At 42.0% G+C, this 16,241-nt stretch overlaps 1 protein-coding gene across 9 annotated transcripts in view; it reads right to left on the reverse strand.

Annotated features, from left to right (window-relative positions):
• LOC119867182 overlaps nt 1–16,241 on the reverse strand; it is a 53,202-nt gene that overhangs the window by 15,182 nt on the left and 21,779 nt on the right. Inside the window, exon 4 of one of the 9 annotated variants that reach the window (XR_005382872.1) lies at nt 14,572–14,748. The exons of 3 other annotated variants lie outside the window; for them this stretch is intronic. Coding sequence is in view for 3 of the 6 variants with exons in the window: in XM_038582168.1 (XP_038438096.1) it covers nt 12,260–12,359 (100 nt within the window). In the remaining 3 variants the exon portion in view is untranslated. 5 more of the 9 variants (XR_005382870.1, XR_005382871.1, XM_038582170.1 and 2 more) reach the window with 5 other exon arrangements.

The raw sequence follows: 16,241 nt of genomic DNA on the forward strand, positions 1-16,241 counted from the left end.
AAAAAAAAAAAAGAAACTAAAAGAGAGTCTCTTAACCTGGAATGTTAGGAAGTGTGAGAGTCAGGGAAGTTTTCCAGGAAAGATGACATCTTTCCTCATCTAAATTGACTTAGCGTTCATTTCATGCTCAAAGGTATATAATGACTGCACTCATAGAAGGATTTAAATCACACCCATTCAAATGAAATAAAGAAGTCCAAACAGGCCTGAGCATTGTTGAGAAATTATATTTGTGATAGTTAGCATTGGCAGAGAGAGTTAGGGAAAGCCCAAGACTCAAAGTTGTTCGCTCACAGTATGAAGTGGTAGAGGGCAATATAAAAAAAAGATAGATGTCAGGACTCCTGGTGTAAACCAGACAGAGCCAATTCAATTTAGTTTAAATTAGAAAGAGAGTTAATTGGCTTAATACTTGCAAGTTTAAGGAGGAAGCTTCAGACAAGGCTCTATCCAGGCACTCCATGGATATCCTCAGGATGTTCTCTTTCTCATCAATCTCTAGGCTCCACTTTCTTCAGTGGCTTCATGCTCAGGCAGCTCCGTGTCGACTTCAAGCTACATTATTCCAGTTTAACAATCCCGATAGAGTTTACCAGGGGCGCCTGAGTGGCTCCGTGGTCTAGCGCCACCTTCAGTTCAGGTTGTGATCCTGGAGACTCAGAATCGAGTTCCATGTCGGGCTCCCTGCGTGGAGCCTGCTTCTCTCTCTGCCTGTGTCCCTGCCTCTCTCTCTCTGTGTCTCTCATGAATAAATAAATAAAATATTTAAAAAAAAGAAAGAGTTTACCATAACAATAGGATTGACCCCGGGTCTTGGCTTGGGTTGCACACCTCTGAACAAATCACTGTGGCCAGGGGAACTCCTTAGGCTTTGAAGGCTGGCCTGGTCACATTCCCAACCCCAGAATCGGGAAGTAGATTAACTCCAACTGAACTACATAGTGTAATACTTGGAAGAAGTAGTTTCTTCAGGGAAACAAAGAAAATGAGATGTTTTTAGCAGAAGTAGGACTAGATACCGACCATTCAAAAATAAACACACAGGGATTCCTGGGTGGTTCACTGGTTGAGCATCTGCCTTCGGCTCAGGCTCAGGGCGTGATCCCGGGGTCCTGGGATGGAGTTTGGCATCGGGCTCCCCACGGGGAGCCTGCTTCTCCCTTTGCCTATGTCTTTGCCTCTCTCTGTGTGTCTCTCATGAATAAATAAATAAAATCCTTGGGATCCCTGGGTGGCGCAGCGGTTTGGCGCCTGCCTTTGGCCCAGGGCGCGATCTGGAGACCCGGGATCGAATCCCACGTCAGGCTCCCGGTGCATGGAGCCTGCTTCTCCCTCTGCCTGTGTCTCTGCCTCTCTCTCTCTCTCTCTGTGTGTGTGACTGTCATAAATAAATAAAAAATAAAAAATAAAATAAAATCCTCAAAAAACTCAAAAACAAAAATAAACACAAAAAACCAGTTGTCTAAATCATAGAGATTAAGAGAAAAACACATTCATGTTTTTGGTATTCAGTCAATTGAGCCGCTCGATTCAAGGTTTATTGAGTACTGAGCACAAGGTCTTACGAAAGATGCTAAAATAGCCAGACATAGCTCCTACCCTTTAGGAGAAATTGCCTAGAACTTTGTTCTCAAACTTCAGTATGCATAAGATCCCTTGGGGGAACTTGTTTAAAATGCCCGATCTGGGCCCTCCCTCAGGCTTATGAAATGAATATTTGGTACTGGGGTCTGGGGATCGTTATTGTTTTTTTTTGTTTGTTTGTTTTTTGTTTTTTGTTTTGTCATAGTTTTAAAGCACATGATTCTAATACAAGTGATTCCTGCATCATACTTTAAGAAACAGGTGTCTAGATGGTGTTAATACATAAACATACACATTAATACATAAACATACACACAGAAAAATGATGATGCAAGGCAGCAGTGGAAATATTTGAAACTTTCAAAATTGCATGTTTCAAGAGTTTTTTTTTTTTTAAAGATTTTATTTACTTATTCATAGAGACAGAGAGAGAGGCAGAGACACAGGCAGAGGGAGAAGCAGGCATCATACAGAGCCCAACGTGGGACTGGATCCAGGGTCTCCAGGATCCCGCCTGGGCTGCAGGCGGCGCTAAACCACTGTGCCACCAGGGCTGCCCTGTTTCAAGAGTTTAGAGCAGGCAGGGCTTAGTCTTCGTGATGAGAGATTAATGAAGATTTTGGTGGACAGGGAGATATATATTCAGGGTTTCTTCTCCCTCTCTCTCTCTCTCTCTCTCTCTCTTTGGTTTATTTATTCATGAGAGACACAGAGAGAGAGAGGCAGAGACAGAGCAGAGGGAGAAGCAGGCTCCCCGCAGGGAGCCCGAGGTGGGACTTAATCCCAGGACCCTGGGATCAGGACCTGAGCCAAAGGCAGATGCTCAACCCCTGCGCTACCCAGGTGCCCCTATATTCAGGGTTTCAATAGGCAGATGAAAGAGCAAAATATTTGAAATGAAAGAAATATTGTGAGCCAAAGCACAGACGCTTTAGATGCCTAGAAATATTAAGAATTGCATTCTTGGTCAGGTGCCGGAATGGCTCAGTTGGAAGAGCATATGACTCTTGATCTTGGGGTCATGCATTTGAGCTCCATGCTGGGTGTAGAGATTACTAAAAAAATAAACTTAAAAAAAAAAAAAAGAATTGCATTCTTGGTAATAAAGCTATAAAAGTAACTTAATGCCACTGAATTGTACACTAAAAAGTGATTAAATGGCAAATTTTGTTACATTAATTTTACCACAATTTTTTTTTAATAAGTTAAGACAAACTGGTGGAGGAATTCCATCCATATTGTGGAAAGCTGGCTTGAGTCTGGAAGTCCTGATAGTTGGAATCCTCTCAATACTTAAAATACAGCAAAGGATCTGGGTCATGGTCTTTATCAGTGGGAATGATGCACAAATATTTGCCCACTACTTTGGCACAGTCATCAGAAATGAAGCGGGGCCCTGGCCATTGAGCAATTCTCCTGCTGTGCCAGAGAGCTGTAAGCCTTCTCGCAGGGGTACCAGGGCAGGAGCAGGGCAGCTAGGGTAGTGAAAAGGTACTTGAGGGCTCAAGGGAGCAGCTGCTTTACCAACTGAATTGGAAGTATTTTAATATTTTCAGTCATGATATGACTGTGTCAGTATAAATTGACGGAACACCATCAACAGTCATGGGTGTTTTGGGCATTGTGTTCCATTCAGCATTGATTTAGCTACAGAAAAGGTATAAAGAAGGCTAGATTTCTGTTTTCTTATCACTTCTCACAGAAATGTATTTCCTCCTCTGAAAGTGTACTGTTCCTTTTTTTTTTTTTTTAAGATTTTATTTATTCATTCATAGAGGCGCGCGCGCGCACACACACACACACACACACACACACACACAGAGGTAGCGACACAGGCAGAGGGAGAAGCGGCATCCATGCAAGGAGCTGGACGTGGGACTCGATCCCGGGTCTCCAGGATCACGCCCTGGGCTGCAGGTGCACTAAACCGCTATGCCACTGGAGATGCCCTGAAAGTGCACTGTTCCTTCTCTCCAACCTTCCAGCCTTCCAACTACCCCCATATACACACTTCTAGGCTCCCAGTTCCCACAAATATACTCTGATTTCCTTCCAACAGTTTAGTCTGAATGTGTTCCAAGTTCTTCCTTATGTTCTCAAGCCAGTCCTCCAGCACTTCCTTAACTCACCTACCCAAGCTTGTTCTTCTATATCAGCTTACCTGACAACCCGTCAAAGAAACAGACCTAATAAATTAATATGAAGATGATTTGCACTTAAAAAAAAAGATTTATTTATTTGTTCATGAGAGACACAGAGACATAGGCAGAGGGAGAAGCAGGCCTCCTGCAGGGAGCCCAATGCAGGATCTGATCCTGGATCCTGTGAGCCAAAGGCAGGCACTCAACTGCTGAGCCACTCATGCATCCCGATTTGCACTTTTCATAAAGATATATGGAGGCATCTGTGGTCCAGAGTGGTGAACAAATCTCTGTTGCTGTAATTTCCATGAGAAGGTTGGTGGCGTAGGAACTGTTTTTGAGAATGGAGTCATGTCTAACATTTCTCAAAAGATGCCTTGAGGATTTCCACTCATGGATGACATTTGGTACAGCTACCCCTCAAATATTTTTGCCCAAAGGAGGCAGGATGACTAAGTAAAATAACATCCACCAAGAATCTCAAAACTCCAGTAGATTACAGCCTCATTTTGCTAACATGATCTCAAATGTGTTGTTGGTATGTGCTGTCTCGAAACCTTTACCTTCTCAAACATTTTCTGGAGAGCAGTGAAACAATGGGACTAAAAAGATGAAGTGATTAAATGAAATGAGATGTCCTAAATTGGATCCTGGAACAGAAAAAGGATATTAGTGGAAAAACTAATAAAATCCAAATGGAGTCTGTAGTTAATAGTGTACCAATGTTAATTTCTTAGCTTTGGCAAATGTGCCATGATTATAAATGATACTAACATTAGGAAAGCTGGGTGAAGTGTATATAGGAAAGATTTGTGCTATCTTTATGTCTTTCTGTAGATCTAAAATTATCACATAGTAAAAAATTTATTTTTAAGAAAGGTGAAGAAAGAAGAGAATCTAAGCCATGGTTAGCCTCTATTCAAGGAATGTCTGTATTCCAACAATGCCCTTGGTATAAAATCTTCTTCCAACTCGTTCACGGTAAAGTGAACTGGCATTTCAGTGTTTTAGCAACATTTCTTCATACATAGTTACTAAAAACATTGTAAAAAAGTAATCCAGAAAAAAAGTTAGGCAAGAAATCATTAACAACACTTTAGAGAAAATATATGTATATTGATTTGGAATACAGATACGAGAGGGAAAAATTAACCTCAAGAAATGCTTTTGTGTTGGGGTGCTTGGGTGGCTCAGTTGTTAAGCATGATCCTTCAGCTCAGGTCATGATCCCAGAGTCCTGGGGTGAGTCACATGGGGTTCCCTGTTGGGTGGGGAGCCTGTTCCTCCCTCCCACTTGTGCTCTCTTTCATGTACTCTCTCTCTCAAATAAATAAATAGAATCTTTAAAAAAAAATTGCTTTTGTGAAAACTTGAGAATTTCATCAAACCATCATTTGAGGTACCTTGGGTAATGAGTCTGGGAAAGGGCTGGGAGACTTATGTGTCTTACTAGTATGTTTGTATTGCATGCCTTTTTTTAAATAGTGAGAATTATTTTTACATTTTAAAACAAATCTCTCTCTATATATATATTTTTTAAGATTTTTAAAAAAGATTTTATTTATTTATTCATGAGAGACACAGAGAGAGAGAGACAGAGACACAGGTAGAGGGAGAAACAGGCTCCATGCAGGGAGCCCAATGTGGGACTTGATTCCGGGACTCCAGGATCATGCCTTGGGCTGAAGGTAGGCGCTAAATCGCTGAGCCACCCAGGGATCCCAAGATCTTATTCTTAAGTAATCTACAACCAACATGGGGCTCAGACCTCCAACCCTGAGAGCAAGAGTTGCATACTCCACTGACTGAGCCAGCCAGGCACCCCAACAAATGTATATATTTTAAATAGCAGTTTATATACTATGAGAAAGAAATAGCTATGTTTGTTTGTTTTTTTTTTTTTTTGAAATAGCTATGTTTGAAGTGGAACACCAGAAACATTGTGTTTATAAAATAAGAGAAATGCAGTAATCAAAAAGAAAGAAAAAGAGGGAAGGTAATATAGAAGGAAATATGTACAAATGTTCATAATGCTTATATATGATGGTAAGATGAAATTTTTTGACTTCTGTATTTTATATTCTCTGTAGTCCACATGTAGCTTTTCTTTTTAGCTTTTCTTTATTAGGAAAAATAAAAATAAAAATTACAGCCTTTATATACATGTATTCATCAATTTTTTTGTACAAATATTATGACATATGTCCCTACGTGGTTCTTTAAACTTGAGGAGATTGCAATTTTTATTTTATTTTTTAAAAGACTTTATTTATTTATTCATGAGAGACACACACACACACACAGAGGCAGAGACACAGGCAGAGGGAGAAGCAGGCTCCATGCAGGGAGCCTGACGTGGGACTTAATCCCGGGTCTCCCAGGATCAGGCCCTGGGCGGAAGGCAGCGCTAAACCGCTGAGCCCCCTGGGATGCCCGAGATTGCAAATTTTAGAATATATATCATAAACTATCCTCAGAAAAAAATCCTACATTAAAAAAGGCCGCAAGAATTTGGCCACTATTGCACTGGTTTAGTTTTCTTTTCAAAGTTATTTAGAAAAAAATATCTGGCTGTGTACAAGGGCTGCCTTCCAAAACAGTAAAGTAATGACCAGGGAGATGCCATTTGAATATTTCTGTTAAGTGTCTGAAACCAAATATTTAATAAGTATTTTCTTTCTTTCTCTTAAGCATTTTCAAAGGAAAATCTTCAAACCTCTGGCTTTTCTCTCTCTGTGGTTTCTTATCTCCACTTGAGGATCCCTGAGACAAACAAAACAAAGCTGAAATCAAATCCAACATCTTAATGCCATCGAATTCCCAGACTTCTCCCACCTTCCCTGGAATTGAAAGCATGGTTTGATTATCTCCAGAAAAAAATAATCAGATCTAAAGGAGATTTCACTTAGCCCAGGAGGGTGCTTACACCAGAAAGGTCACAGTCTCAGAACTAAGTGGAAAATACACAGCCCTGAGGGAGAAGGACAAAGTTCTCAAGGAAAGCAGAGTGACAGCATTAGCCCTTTAGAGCAGAGATTAGCAGCCAGAATGAGGGTTAACTCTGGGAAGGGAGAGAGATGTTCAAAAGGGATTTGTAAGAAAGCTTCATAATATCCTACAACCTGCAGTCCCACCTCCAGTATGGCATGCCACCCTTATTCTCAAAGCCTCTAAAAAAGCAGTATTAATACCCACTGCGTGGGGGCACCTGGGTGGCTCAGCTGGGTAAGCATCTGCCTTCAGCTCAGGTCATGATCTCAGGGTCCTGGGATTGAGCCCTGAATCAGGCTCCCTGCTCAGCAGAGAGTCTGCTTCTCCCTCTCCCTCTGCCCTATCTCTATCTCTATCTCTCTCGCTTAAATACATAAATAAAATATTAAAAAGAAAAAAAAGACAGACTGCCTGGGTTCGAAATCTGATGCCACTTACTGACTGTTGGCAAGTCAAATTACCTCCCTATTCATTGATTTCTTCATCTGTAAAATGGCATATAGTCTCATCTACTTTTTGAGGGTTATGAGACTTAATTGAATTAATCCTGTTCCATAACTGAAATATTGTTTAGATGGCTGCAATAGCTACCAATTTGTTCTCCGTTTCCTCAGGATCTTCATTGATGTCCTTCACAATGGTGCCAGAGGGGGCATCTGCGCAGCTCAGTTGGTTAAGCGTCTGCCTTCAGCTTAGGTCGTAATCCTGGGGTCTTGGTATAGAACCCCACTGTCAGGTTTCTTGATTAACAAGGAATCTGGGATCCCTGGGTGGCGCAGCGGTTTGGCGTCTGCCTTTGGCCCAGGGCGTGATCCTGGAGACCCGGGATCGAATCCCACATCAGGCTCCCAGTGCATGGAGCCTGCTTCTCCCTCTGCCTGTGTCTCTGTCTCTGTCTCTCTCTCTCTGTGACTATCATAAATAAATAAAAATTAAAAAAAAAATAACAAGGAATCTGCTTCTCCCTCTCCCTCTGCCTTTCCTCCCCAGTCTCTCTCAAATAAATAAATAAATAAATAAATAAATAAATAAATAAATAAATAAAATCTTTTAAAGACTGGTGCCCAAGATTCTCTAAAATACAGATCTGTATGCATTAATCCCCAGCTGAAACCCTTTTGAGTCACCCTTTGTTTCCAACTCAACTATTTTTTTTTTAGGTTCTAATATTTTATTCAAGTCTTATTTTATGTTAATTACAGCATTGGAAGGGATGGATCTAATTCCTCACAAAATGGGAGACTCTAAAATGTACCCACTGCTAAAATATAAGTGGAGTGGCAAGAATATAAATAGAAATCCAATTTAGATACCGAATGATGTCACAGCGTGATTATAGTCACAGAGACTGTTCTAGCTTGCAGCTAGTACTCTAAGAAGCTACTTCATCTGGTTCAAGGGCAAAAAAACACAACATGAAAGGGAATTAAGTCCTGAATTATTGGTTTCATCACATCCACCTTCTCTACCCCAAAATGGCACACAAAAAAACAGCTACCGTGCACTGCAGACTATTTTGGCATAAAAGAGGTGATGGACTGGGGTGGAAATATGTCATGAAAATCTGTCTGAAGTCTCTTTCAGGGACACCTGGGTGGCTCAGTTGGCTAAGTGTCTGTCTTCAGCTCAGGTCATGATCCCTGGGTCCTGGGATGGAGCCCGGAATTAGGCTTCTTGCTCCAGAGGAGAGTCTGCTTATCCCTCTGCCCCCATCCTCTACTTGTCTGCTCTGTTTCTTAAATAAATAAAACCATAAAAAAATAAATATATAAAGTCTCTTTCAGATGAGCTAGTTTACAACATCAAAAAGTAAGCCTTTCCCTTATTAGACTATAAAACCAAGGTTCGGTTCTCAGAAAATGACAATTTCATTCATGTACTGAATGCCAATTTACAAATTGCTTAGAAATTATTAGCTTTCATTAGGGGCCATTTCTAGATAAAAAAGAAAGAAATCTGGCATCTCTATAGGCCACCAACTTCTCCCCAAGTCTACAGCTGAAAGGACCTTTTTTGGAATTGGGTTTCCTCTGTGTCTCTAAATATCTTAAAGCAGAATCATCTTTAATCTGGAGGTCTGGGCAGCCCTGGTGGCCCAGCGGTTTAGTGTCGTCTTCAGCCAGGGGTGTGATCCTGGGGTCCCGGGATCGAGTCCCACATCAGGCTCCCTGCATGGAGCCTGCTTCTCCCTTTTCCTGTGTCTCTGCCTATCTCTGCGTGTGTGTCTCTCATGAATAAATAAATAAAATCTTTAAATTAAAAAAAATCTGGAGGTCTAACATGATATTTAGCATTACTGCATCCCAGGCAAGGTACACTAAATAGTGAAGGTAGCTATCCTGTAAAATAGTTTAAAATTAAATAATTGTACAGTATTCAGTTATACTTGCATTCCAGTCCTAAGCCAAGCTGGTGGCCACCAGTGTTGACTTTCTTGCCATCCAGTAGAGCTGACAACGTCAGTCTGACATTTGGCTTTAGGGTCTGAATGTATCCTAAACCCATCAGGCTGGAATCGTTCACTTCAGCTGGGAGACATGCATCAGGGTCCATCTGACACTTGGCTGCTATTCCAAAACGAGTTCTACTAGTTCCTGATGTCTAGGCCAGATTAACATTGGTCTCCAACTTCTTGTTCACGTTCTGATAAAAGGAGCCACTACACTCTATCTTGTTTACATTAGTGTGAAGCTGCAATTCACCTGTCTTGTAGCCAACCACAAAGTTGCTCTGGGTCCCTCCAGACTTTGTGGCCTCAGAATTCATCTGGGAGCTAGCCAGCCAGCCTTCTTATTTATTTATTTATTTATTTATTTATTTATTTATTTATTTATTTATTATTTTTAAAGATTTTATTTATTTATAGAGACACACAGAGAGAGAGAGAGAGAGGCAGAGACACAGGCAGAGGGAGAAGCAGGCTCCATGCAACAAGCCTGATGTGGGACTCGATCCCGGGCTCCAGGATCACACCCCGGGCTGCAGGCGGTGCTAAACTGCTGCGCCACCTGGGCTGCCGGCCAGCCAGCCTTCTTGACCTGAGCATCCCAGACTGAAGGCCCAGCCACGTAGAAATCCATGTCCAGGTTGATGCACTCTCTTTATACCCTGCCTTGATTTTAGCATCCCACCCCCTCACCCCCACCCTAGTACCCCACTCTTGCCCCCCATGTTTGGTGAGAAGATGAATCAAAGGTCAGCTTCAGTCCACATGCAAGCTGATCTTCCACAAAGATCTCCACACCTACTGTGTTACTGTGTTGGTTTTTTTTTTTCTTTTTTTTTTTTTTTTTCTTTTTATTTATTTATGATAGTCAGAGAGAGAGAGAGAGAGAGAGAGAGGCAGAGACACAGGCAGAGGGAGAAGCAGGCTCCATGCACCGGGAGCCCGATGTGGGATTCGATCCCGGATCCAGGGTCGCGCCCTGGGCCAAAGGCAGGCGCCAAACCGCTGCGCCACCCAGGGATCCCCCCTACTGTGTTGTTAGTGTTCCATTTCTTTGTAGAGATCAGATCATGTTTGGTGCGTTTGTACTTAGTTTCCAGGCCAACCCTCACTTTGGTGTTTGGTCTCAGTGTTGGCTGAACCTAAGCTTGTATATTCCAGTCCATTCTCAGATTTTTTTAAAACATTTTATTTATTAGAGAGAGAGAGAGAGAGAGCGCGCAGAAGCAGGGGGGAGGGGCAGAGGGAGAGGAAGAAGAGGGGTCCCCACTGAGCAGGAAGCCTGGAAGTGGGGCTTGATCCCAGAACTGCAAGATCATGACCTGAGCTGAGGCTTAACAAACTGAGCCACCAAGCATCCCCTAGATTTTTTTTTTCAAATTAGGTTTTATAAAGTCTAATCCATAGCCTGTGGTGAAGACATCCCTGGCAGATTTGCCAAGATTAGCATTCATGGGAGGCACAGCCATCCCTGGCTCAGGGGCAGTGGCATCAGGCTGGGTGGTGGCTATAGCGTGAGCACCAGATTCTGAAATTAACTTCTGATTTTTAAGTCCTGCTACTTCGCACCGGCCTGTACCATCATCGCCCACACACCTGGCACTGGCATGACTCGAGGCCTCTCCTTGTGTTCTCTCCTTTCTCTGGATTGATCTCTCTATTATTTTCTACCTAATGAGTTGGTATTAAGCCTTCAAGACACTGATAAAAAATTTTCTCTTCTGTGAAGTCTTCCTTAGTAATCTCAGACACAAGTTAGTCACTTCCACTTGTTTGTTTCCATTTTACTGGGGACGTAGCCCTGCCTTTGTACTTAACAGGTTGTGCTGGAATTATGTGTTTATGGGTCTGTCTTTCTCTGTAAACTATGATCTACTCAATAACAGGGACTGCTGCTAATTCTTTGTTTTCCCAAAACCACAGCCACATCCCTGGCACATCAAAGATGTTTAATAACAGTGGGATGAGTAGATGAATTAATAAATGAATGGATTAGTATAACACCTCAGGTGACATCTATGTTAGTAAGATGGTAAAGACACTAAAGTGGTGGCAAGTAGGCTATAGGTCCCACTGCTGTAGCCATGTGACTTTGGGCAAATTTCTGACTTTCTGTGGCTCAGTTTCCTCATCTATAAAACGGTGATGATAATATCTTTCTAGTTGTGTGAATTAAATAATAAATGTAAAGTGCTTAGAAGAAGGCCTGGCACATATTAATCATTCTATATGTATTAGTTATTCATGTTATTGTTCATGGAGAATCACTGTAAACTCCATGAGAGGTAGGGACTATGTTTTGACTTATATTTATTTATTTAAAAAAAAGATTTTATTTATTTATTCATGAGAGAAACTGAGAAAGGCAGAGACATAGGCCAAGTCACCTCAGGTCCTCACCACTGGGCTGGAGGACAAGGTGGCCCTGGAGCTTCTGAAACTTTCATTTCACCCTCATAAGAACTTTGACTCTGCTCACCTCATTCTCAGTGTTCTCTCTAAAGACAGTGAAGGGGAAAAGGATGCTATATACAAGGAGTGATTTAAAAAGACATTAAGAGCCAGGAAAGCCCACTTTTTCTTCTGTAGCCCATTGACTTATAACCTGCTGATGAAGCCACTTTTTAAAAAGTATTTTATTTATTTATTTATTTATTTATTTATTTATTTATTTATTTATTTATTTATTTTATTTATTTATTGTGAGTGCAAGGGGAAGGAAGGGAAGAAGGAAAGGGAGAGAGAGAGAATCTCAAGCAGACTCTGTGCTGAGTGCAAAGCCTAATACAGGGTTCAATCTCACAACCTTGAAATCATGACATGAGCCTAAATCAAGAGTTGTACACTTAACCACCTGAGCCAGCCAGGTGCTCCTGAAGCCACCTTTTCTGGTCCTTGGCTTGATCTGTAAAAATCAAACCCTAATATCTTGTGTGCCTACTTGTAACTAGACTAGATAATGGTGACTTCAGTAATTGTTTGTCATCTGCCTCACAGGGACCGAGTCAAAATGAGATTTGTAAGGGGAATGTCTTAGTTCAGGCTGCTATAACAGAGAACCATAGACAGTGATGTATCAATAATAGAAATTTATTTCTTACACTTCTGGAGGCTGGAAGTATGAGATCAGGGGGCTGGCAGATTTGGATTCTGGCAAAGGTCCTCTTCTAAGCTGTAGATTGCTGACTTTTTGTGTCCTTACATGGTAGAAGAAGAGAGTCAGCTCTCTGGCTGAAGGTTCCACCTTCATGACTTAATTACCTCCCAAAGGCCCCAACTCCAGATATGATCACATTGTGATTAGAGTTTCAGTATATGAAGAGGGGAAGTGAAGAAAAACATTCATCAAGTGATCTGCTTCTTTTTGTAGAGAGGCAAAACTTTATTCATCTTAGGTTTTCAGCAGGGCTCTTTAACAAAAAGACAGATTAATGAGAGAAAAACAAATAACCTGGGACACCCGGGTGACTCAGCAGTTGAGTGGCTGCCTCTGGCTCAGGGCATAATCCTGGAGTCACAGGATGGAGTCCCACATTGGACTCCTTGCATGGAGCCTGCTTCTCCCTCTGCCTGTGTCTCTGTCTCTGTCTCTCTCTCTCTCAAAATAAATAAAATCTTAAAAAAAAAATTATGGTAGTTAGTTCTCTGGTCAGACCATAGATTTTCCCAACCTGCAGTGTAACCAAGAAAGACTGACAAACAAGGGCAGGAATATTTCTATATGAAATGCATTCATCTATTCAAAATGGAAAACCAGGGCCACATGTTCTTTTCACCTCCACACTTAATGTCCCTTTGATTCCATTCCCAGCATCTTGGGACTTGTTTACCCTCAAGGATCTCTGTTGCCGAGCAGTAGTACCTGGAATTCCCCCAAACAATGCTGCCTGCTTTGAATACAGCCTGGAGCAGGCTGTAGTTAAAGGAAAAAAGAAGAAGCACGGAGCTGATGATCTCTATTGGAGATGAAGTGCTCTGGGTGGGGTCTGCAACTTTGCTGCTATAACTGCCAGTATTACTGTCAGTCTGAGACTTCACCACATTTCTTTTCTTCTATGAATTCCAACATGGACTTGCCTATTTTTCTTTTAATATCATCATCTTGGGTTGACTAGAATCTCTCTCCTCTATAAGCCACTGAAGGACAAAGTGAAATCTCACAGCTTTGCCTGTCCCTGACATAGGCAGTCTGTGGAGGACTTTTAACGAGGTGCAGGTTAAGATTGGGTGTAACCCTCCTGTGAATTTGTTGCAGTGATTGGAGTAGCCAGATATTTTCTAGATACTAAAGTATTGTATCCAAAGGGCATTGTATTGATTCACATTAAGGTCACCTGCATGAAATAGAAAACTTGAAATGATAGTGGCTTAATCAAGAGAGAGTTCATTTCTCTTGTGCATCAAAGAAGTCTGGAGATAGGCAGTGGCCATGTGGAGGCTCTACAGTCATCAGAGAGTTCTTTTTTGTCTTTTCTTTTCCAACCTCCCAGCACATGAATATCAACCTCAAAATCACATGAACATCCAAGTGGTAAGGAACATCCATTCACAGATTTTCCAGGGATCATGCAAACGGTGGAAGATAGTAAGTAAACAGCTGTAGGGCTAGGGAATCCTACTGTATCTAGGAATCTTACTTTTCTTTTTCTTTAAACTCTCCAAGACTGGCCACTGAGGACCTATCTGGGCTACCAGGCAAATTGAGAAGTCAAGTGACTGTCAGATGTGAACTGGAGAAGGAAGGAAGCAAAATTCTAAGAAGCAGCAGAAATAACCCCAAACATCAGACATTGTTTTGGAGGATGTTTGGGTATAAGAGCTGTAAATAGATTTTCCATTTGCCTGTTTAGCACTGTATCAGTCAGAAACTCAACAGGAAACTGGGTGCAACTCAAGTTAGATCATTTGAGGAAATGATCTTTGTTCACAAATTTGTAAGGTGTAGCATCACCACAAGAGAATGCTTTAACCTGGGGTCAGTAGCAGCAGGGTGGTTAACACCCCTAGGCCTGAAAGGAGAAGGGTAGGGAGTGGTCATTGAAAGGAATGCAAGGATTGCCTTGAGAAGAACTGTCTTTTGGGCAAGAGAAAGCCTGGAGAAGGGAACAAAGAGAGTTAATGCTCCTATTCCCTTCCCTTCTATACTTTCTAGGGCTTTCCAGTGGATGAACCCAAGTGAAGCCAGAGGGCAAGGGAACCCTTTGGTATGGTCCATACAGGTGAGCCTGCTGGGACAGGAAAGTGTGGACAGTAGATCTGGAGGGGCAAAAGAAATTATAAAGCAAGAACACTGATATTAAACTGCAAATAAAGAATAGAATAAAGTCACTTTCATTTGCACTCTTTTTATGTTCATTCTGTCATTAACTGTGGTAGCCAGCCTCCCAAGTAGCCCCTAGTGGTTCTCACCTCTTGATGTTCATGTGGCAGGAGTGATGGAGGGTGATGGAGCTTCTAAGGCTGAATCACATTGAGACTTCTGACTTCTGCCGTGGATCACTTGTTCTGGAGGATACTAGCTGTCAGGTCATGAGGATACTCACACAGGTGTATGTGGTATGGAGCTAAAGCCTCCTATAGCAACCACTTAACAGCCATGAGAGAGAGCCATCTTAGAAGAGGACCTCTAGCTCCAGTCAAGCCATTGTATGACTGCAATTCTGACTGACATTTTGACTGCAACCTCATGAGAGACCCCAAACAGAACTGCCCAGCTAAGCTGCTCCCAAATTCCTGACTCTCAGAATTATGTGAACTAATAAATGTTTATTGTTCTTCAAGAAACAGAGTTTTGGAGTAATTTGCTATGCAGTGATAGATAACTAATGGTGATTGTTAATTTAGATGTCAATTTGATTGTATGCTGCACCAACTGAGCCAGCCAGGTACCCTTCACATAATACTTCTGACATCAAATGGGTGTCCTACAATTTTTTTAAAAAAATATTTTATTTATTTATTTATTCACAAGAGAGACACAGAGAGAGAGAGAGAGGCAGAGACACAGGCAGAGGGAGAAGCAGACTCCCTGCAGAGAGCTTGACGTGGGACTCGATCCCGGGTCTCCAGGATCACGCCCTGGGCTGAAGACAGCGCTAAACTACTGAGCCACTCGGGCTGCCCGGTGTCCTACAATTTAACTCAATTTTGACACTGTCCTCCTGGAGCTAGCACTGACCTCACGGGTTAAGAGCTCAGTTTCACAAGGCTACCCCTACTTCAGATGGCAACTACAAATCCCACATAGCCACCTGAACTTCTGACTAACCAACTATAAATCAAGGGTTCCCATAACCCCCTCCTTAGGTTCAGTAATTTGCTAGAAAACACAGAATTTGGGAAATGCTCTACTTCCTACCCAGTTTATTATAAAGTATGTCTTTGTCTGTTTGGGCAGCACAAAGTACCATAGACTGGGTGGCATATAGGTTAACAGAAATTTATTTCCCACAATTCTGGAGGCTGGAAGTCTGAGATCAGGATGCCATCATGGTCAGGTTCTAGTGAGAGCCCTCTTCCGGGTTATAGACTATTAACTTCTGGTTGTATCTTCACATAGTGGAGAAAGGATAGAGAGCTCTCTGTGATCCCTTTTTATAAGGGCACATGTCTCATTGTGAGGGCTCCACCCTCATGACCTAATTACCTCCCAAGACCTATCTCCTAGTACTGTCACACTGAGAGTTAGAATTTCAACATAAGAATTTGAGCCTGGGTGGCTCAGTGGTTGAGCATCTGTCTGAGCATCTGCCCCAGAGCATGATCCTGGGGTCCAGCATTGAGTCCTTCATCGGGCCTTGCAGGGAGCCTACTTCTCCCTCTGTGTCTCTGCCTTTCTCTCTGTGTCTCTCACGAATAAATAAAATCTTCAAAAAAAAAAAAAAAAAGAATTTGGCAGCAGCAGGGAAGAGTATACAAACATTCAGGCCATTTTTATATACATCCCTAGAACAGCCAAATAAAAAAGATGCATAGGACAATTTATGGAGGGAGGGGTGCAGTTTCCATGTCTTCTCCAAAGTACCACCCTGTCCACACCGCAATATGCTCACCAACTCAGAGGTTCCATTGCTAGGCAT

The sequence above is a fragment of the Canis lupus genome, chromosome 32 (genome assembly GCF_011100685.1).
Source record: "Canis lupus familiaris isolate Mischka breed German Shepherd chromosome 32, alternate assembly UU_Cfam_GSD_1.0, whole genome shotgun sequence".
Lineage (NCBI taxonomy): Eukaryota > Metazoa > Chordata > Mammalia > Carnivora > Canidae > Canis > Canis lupus.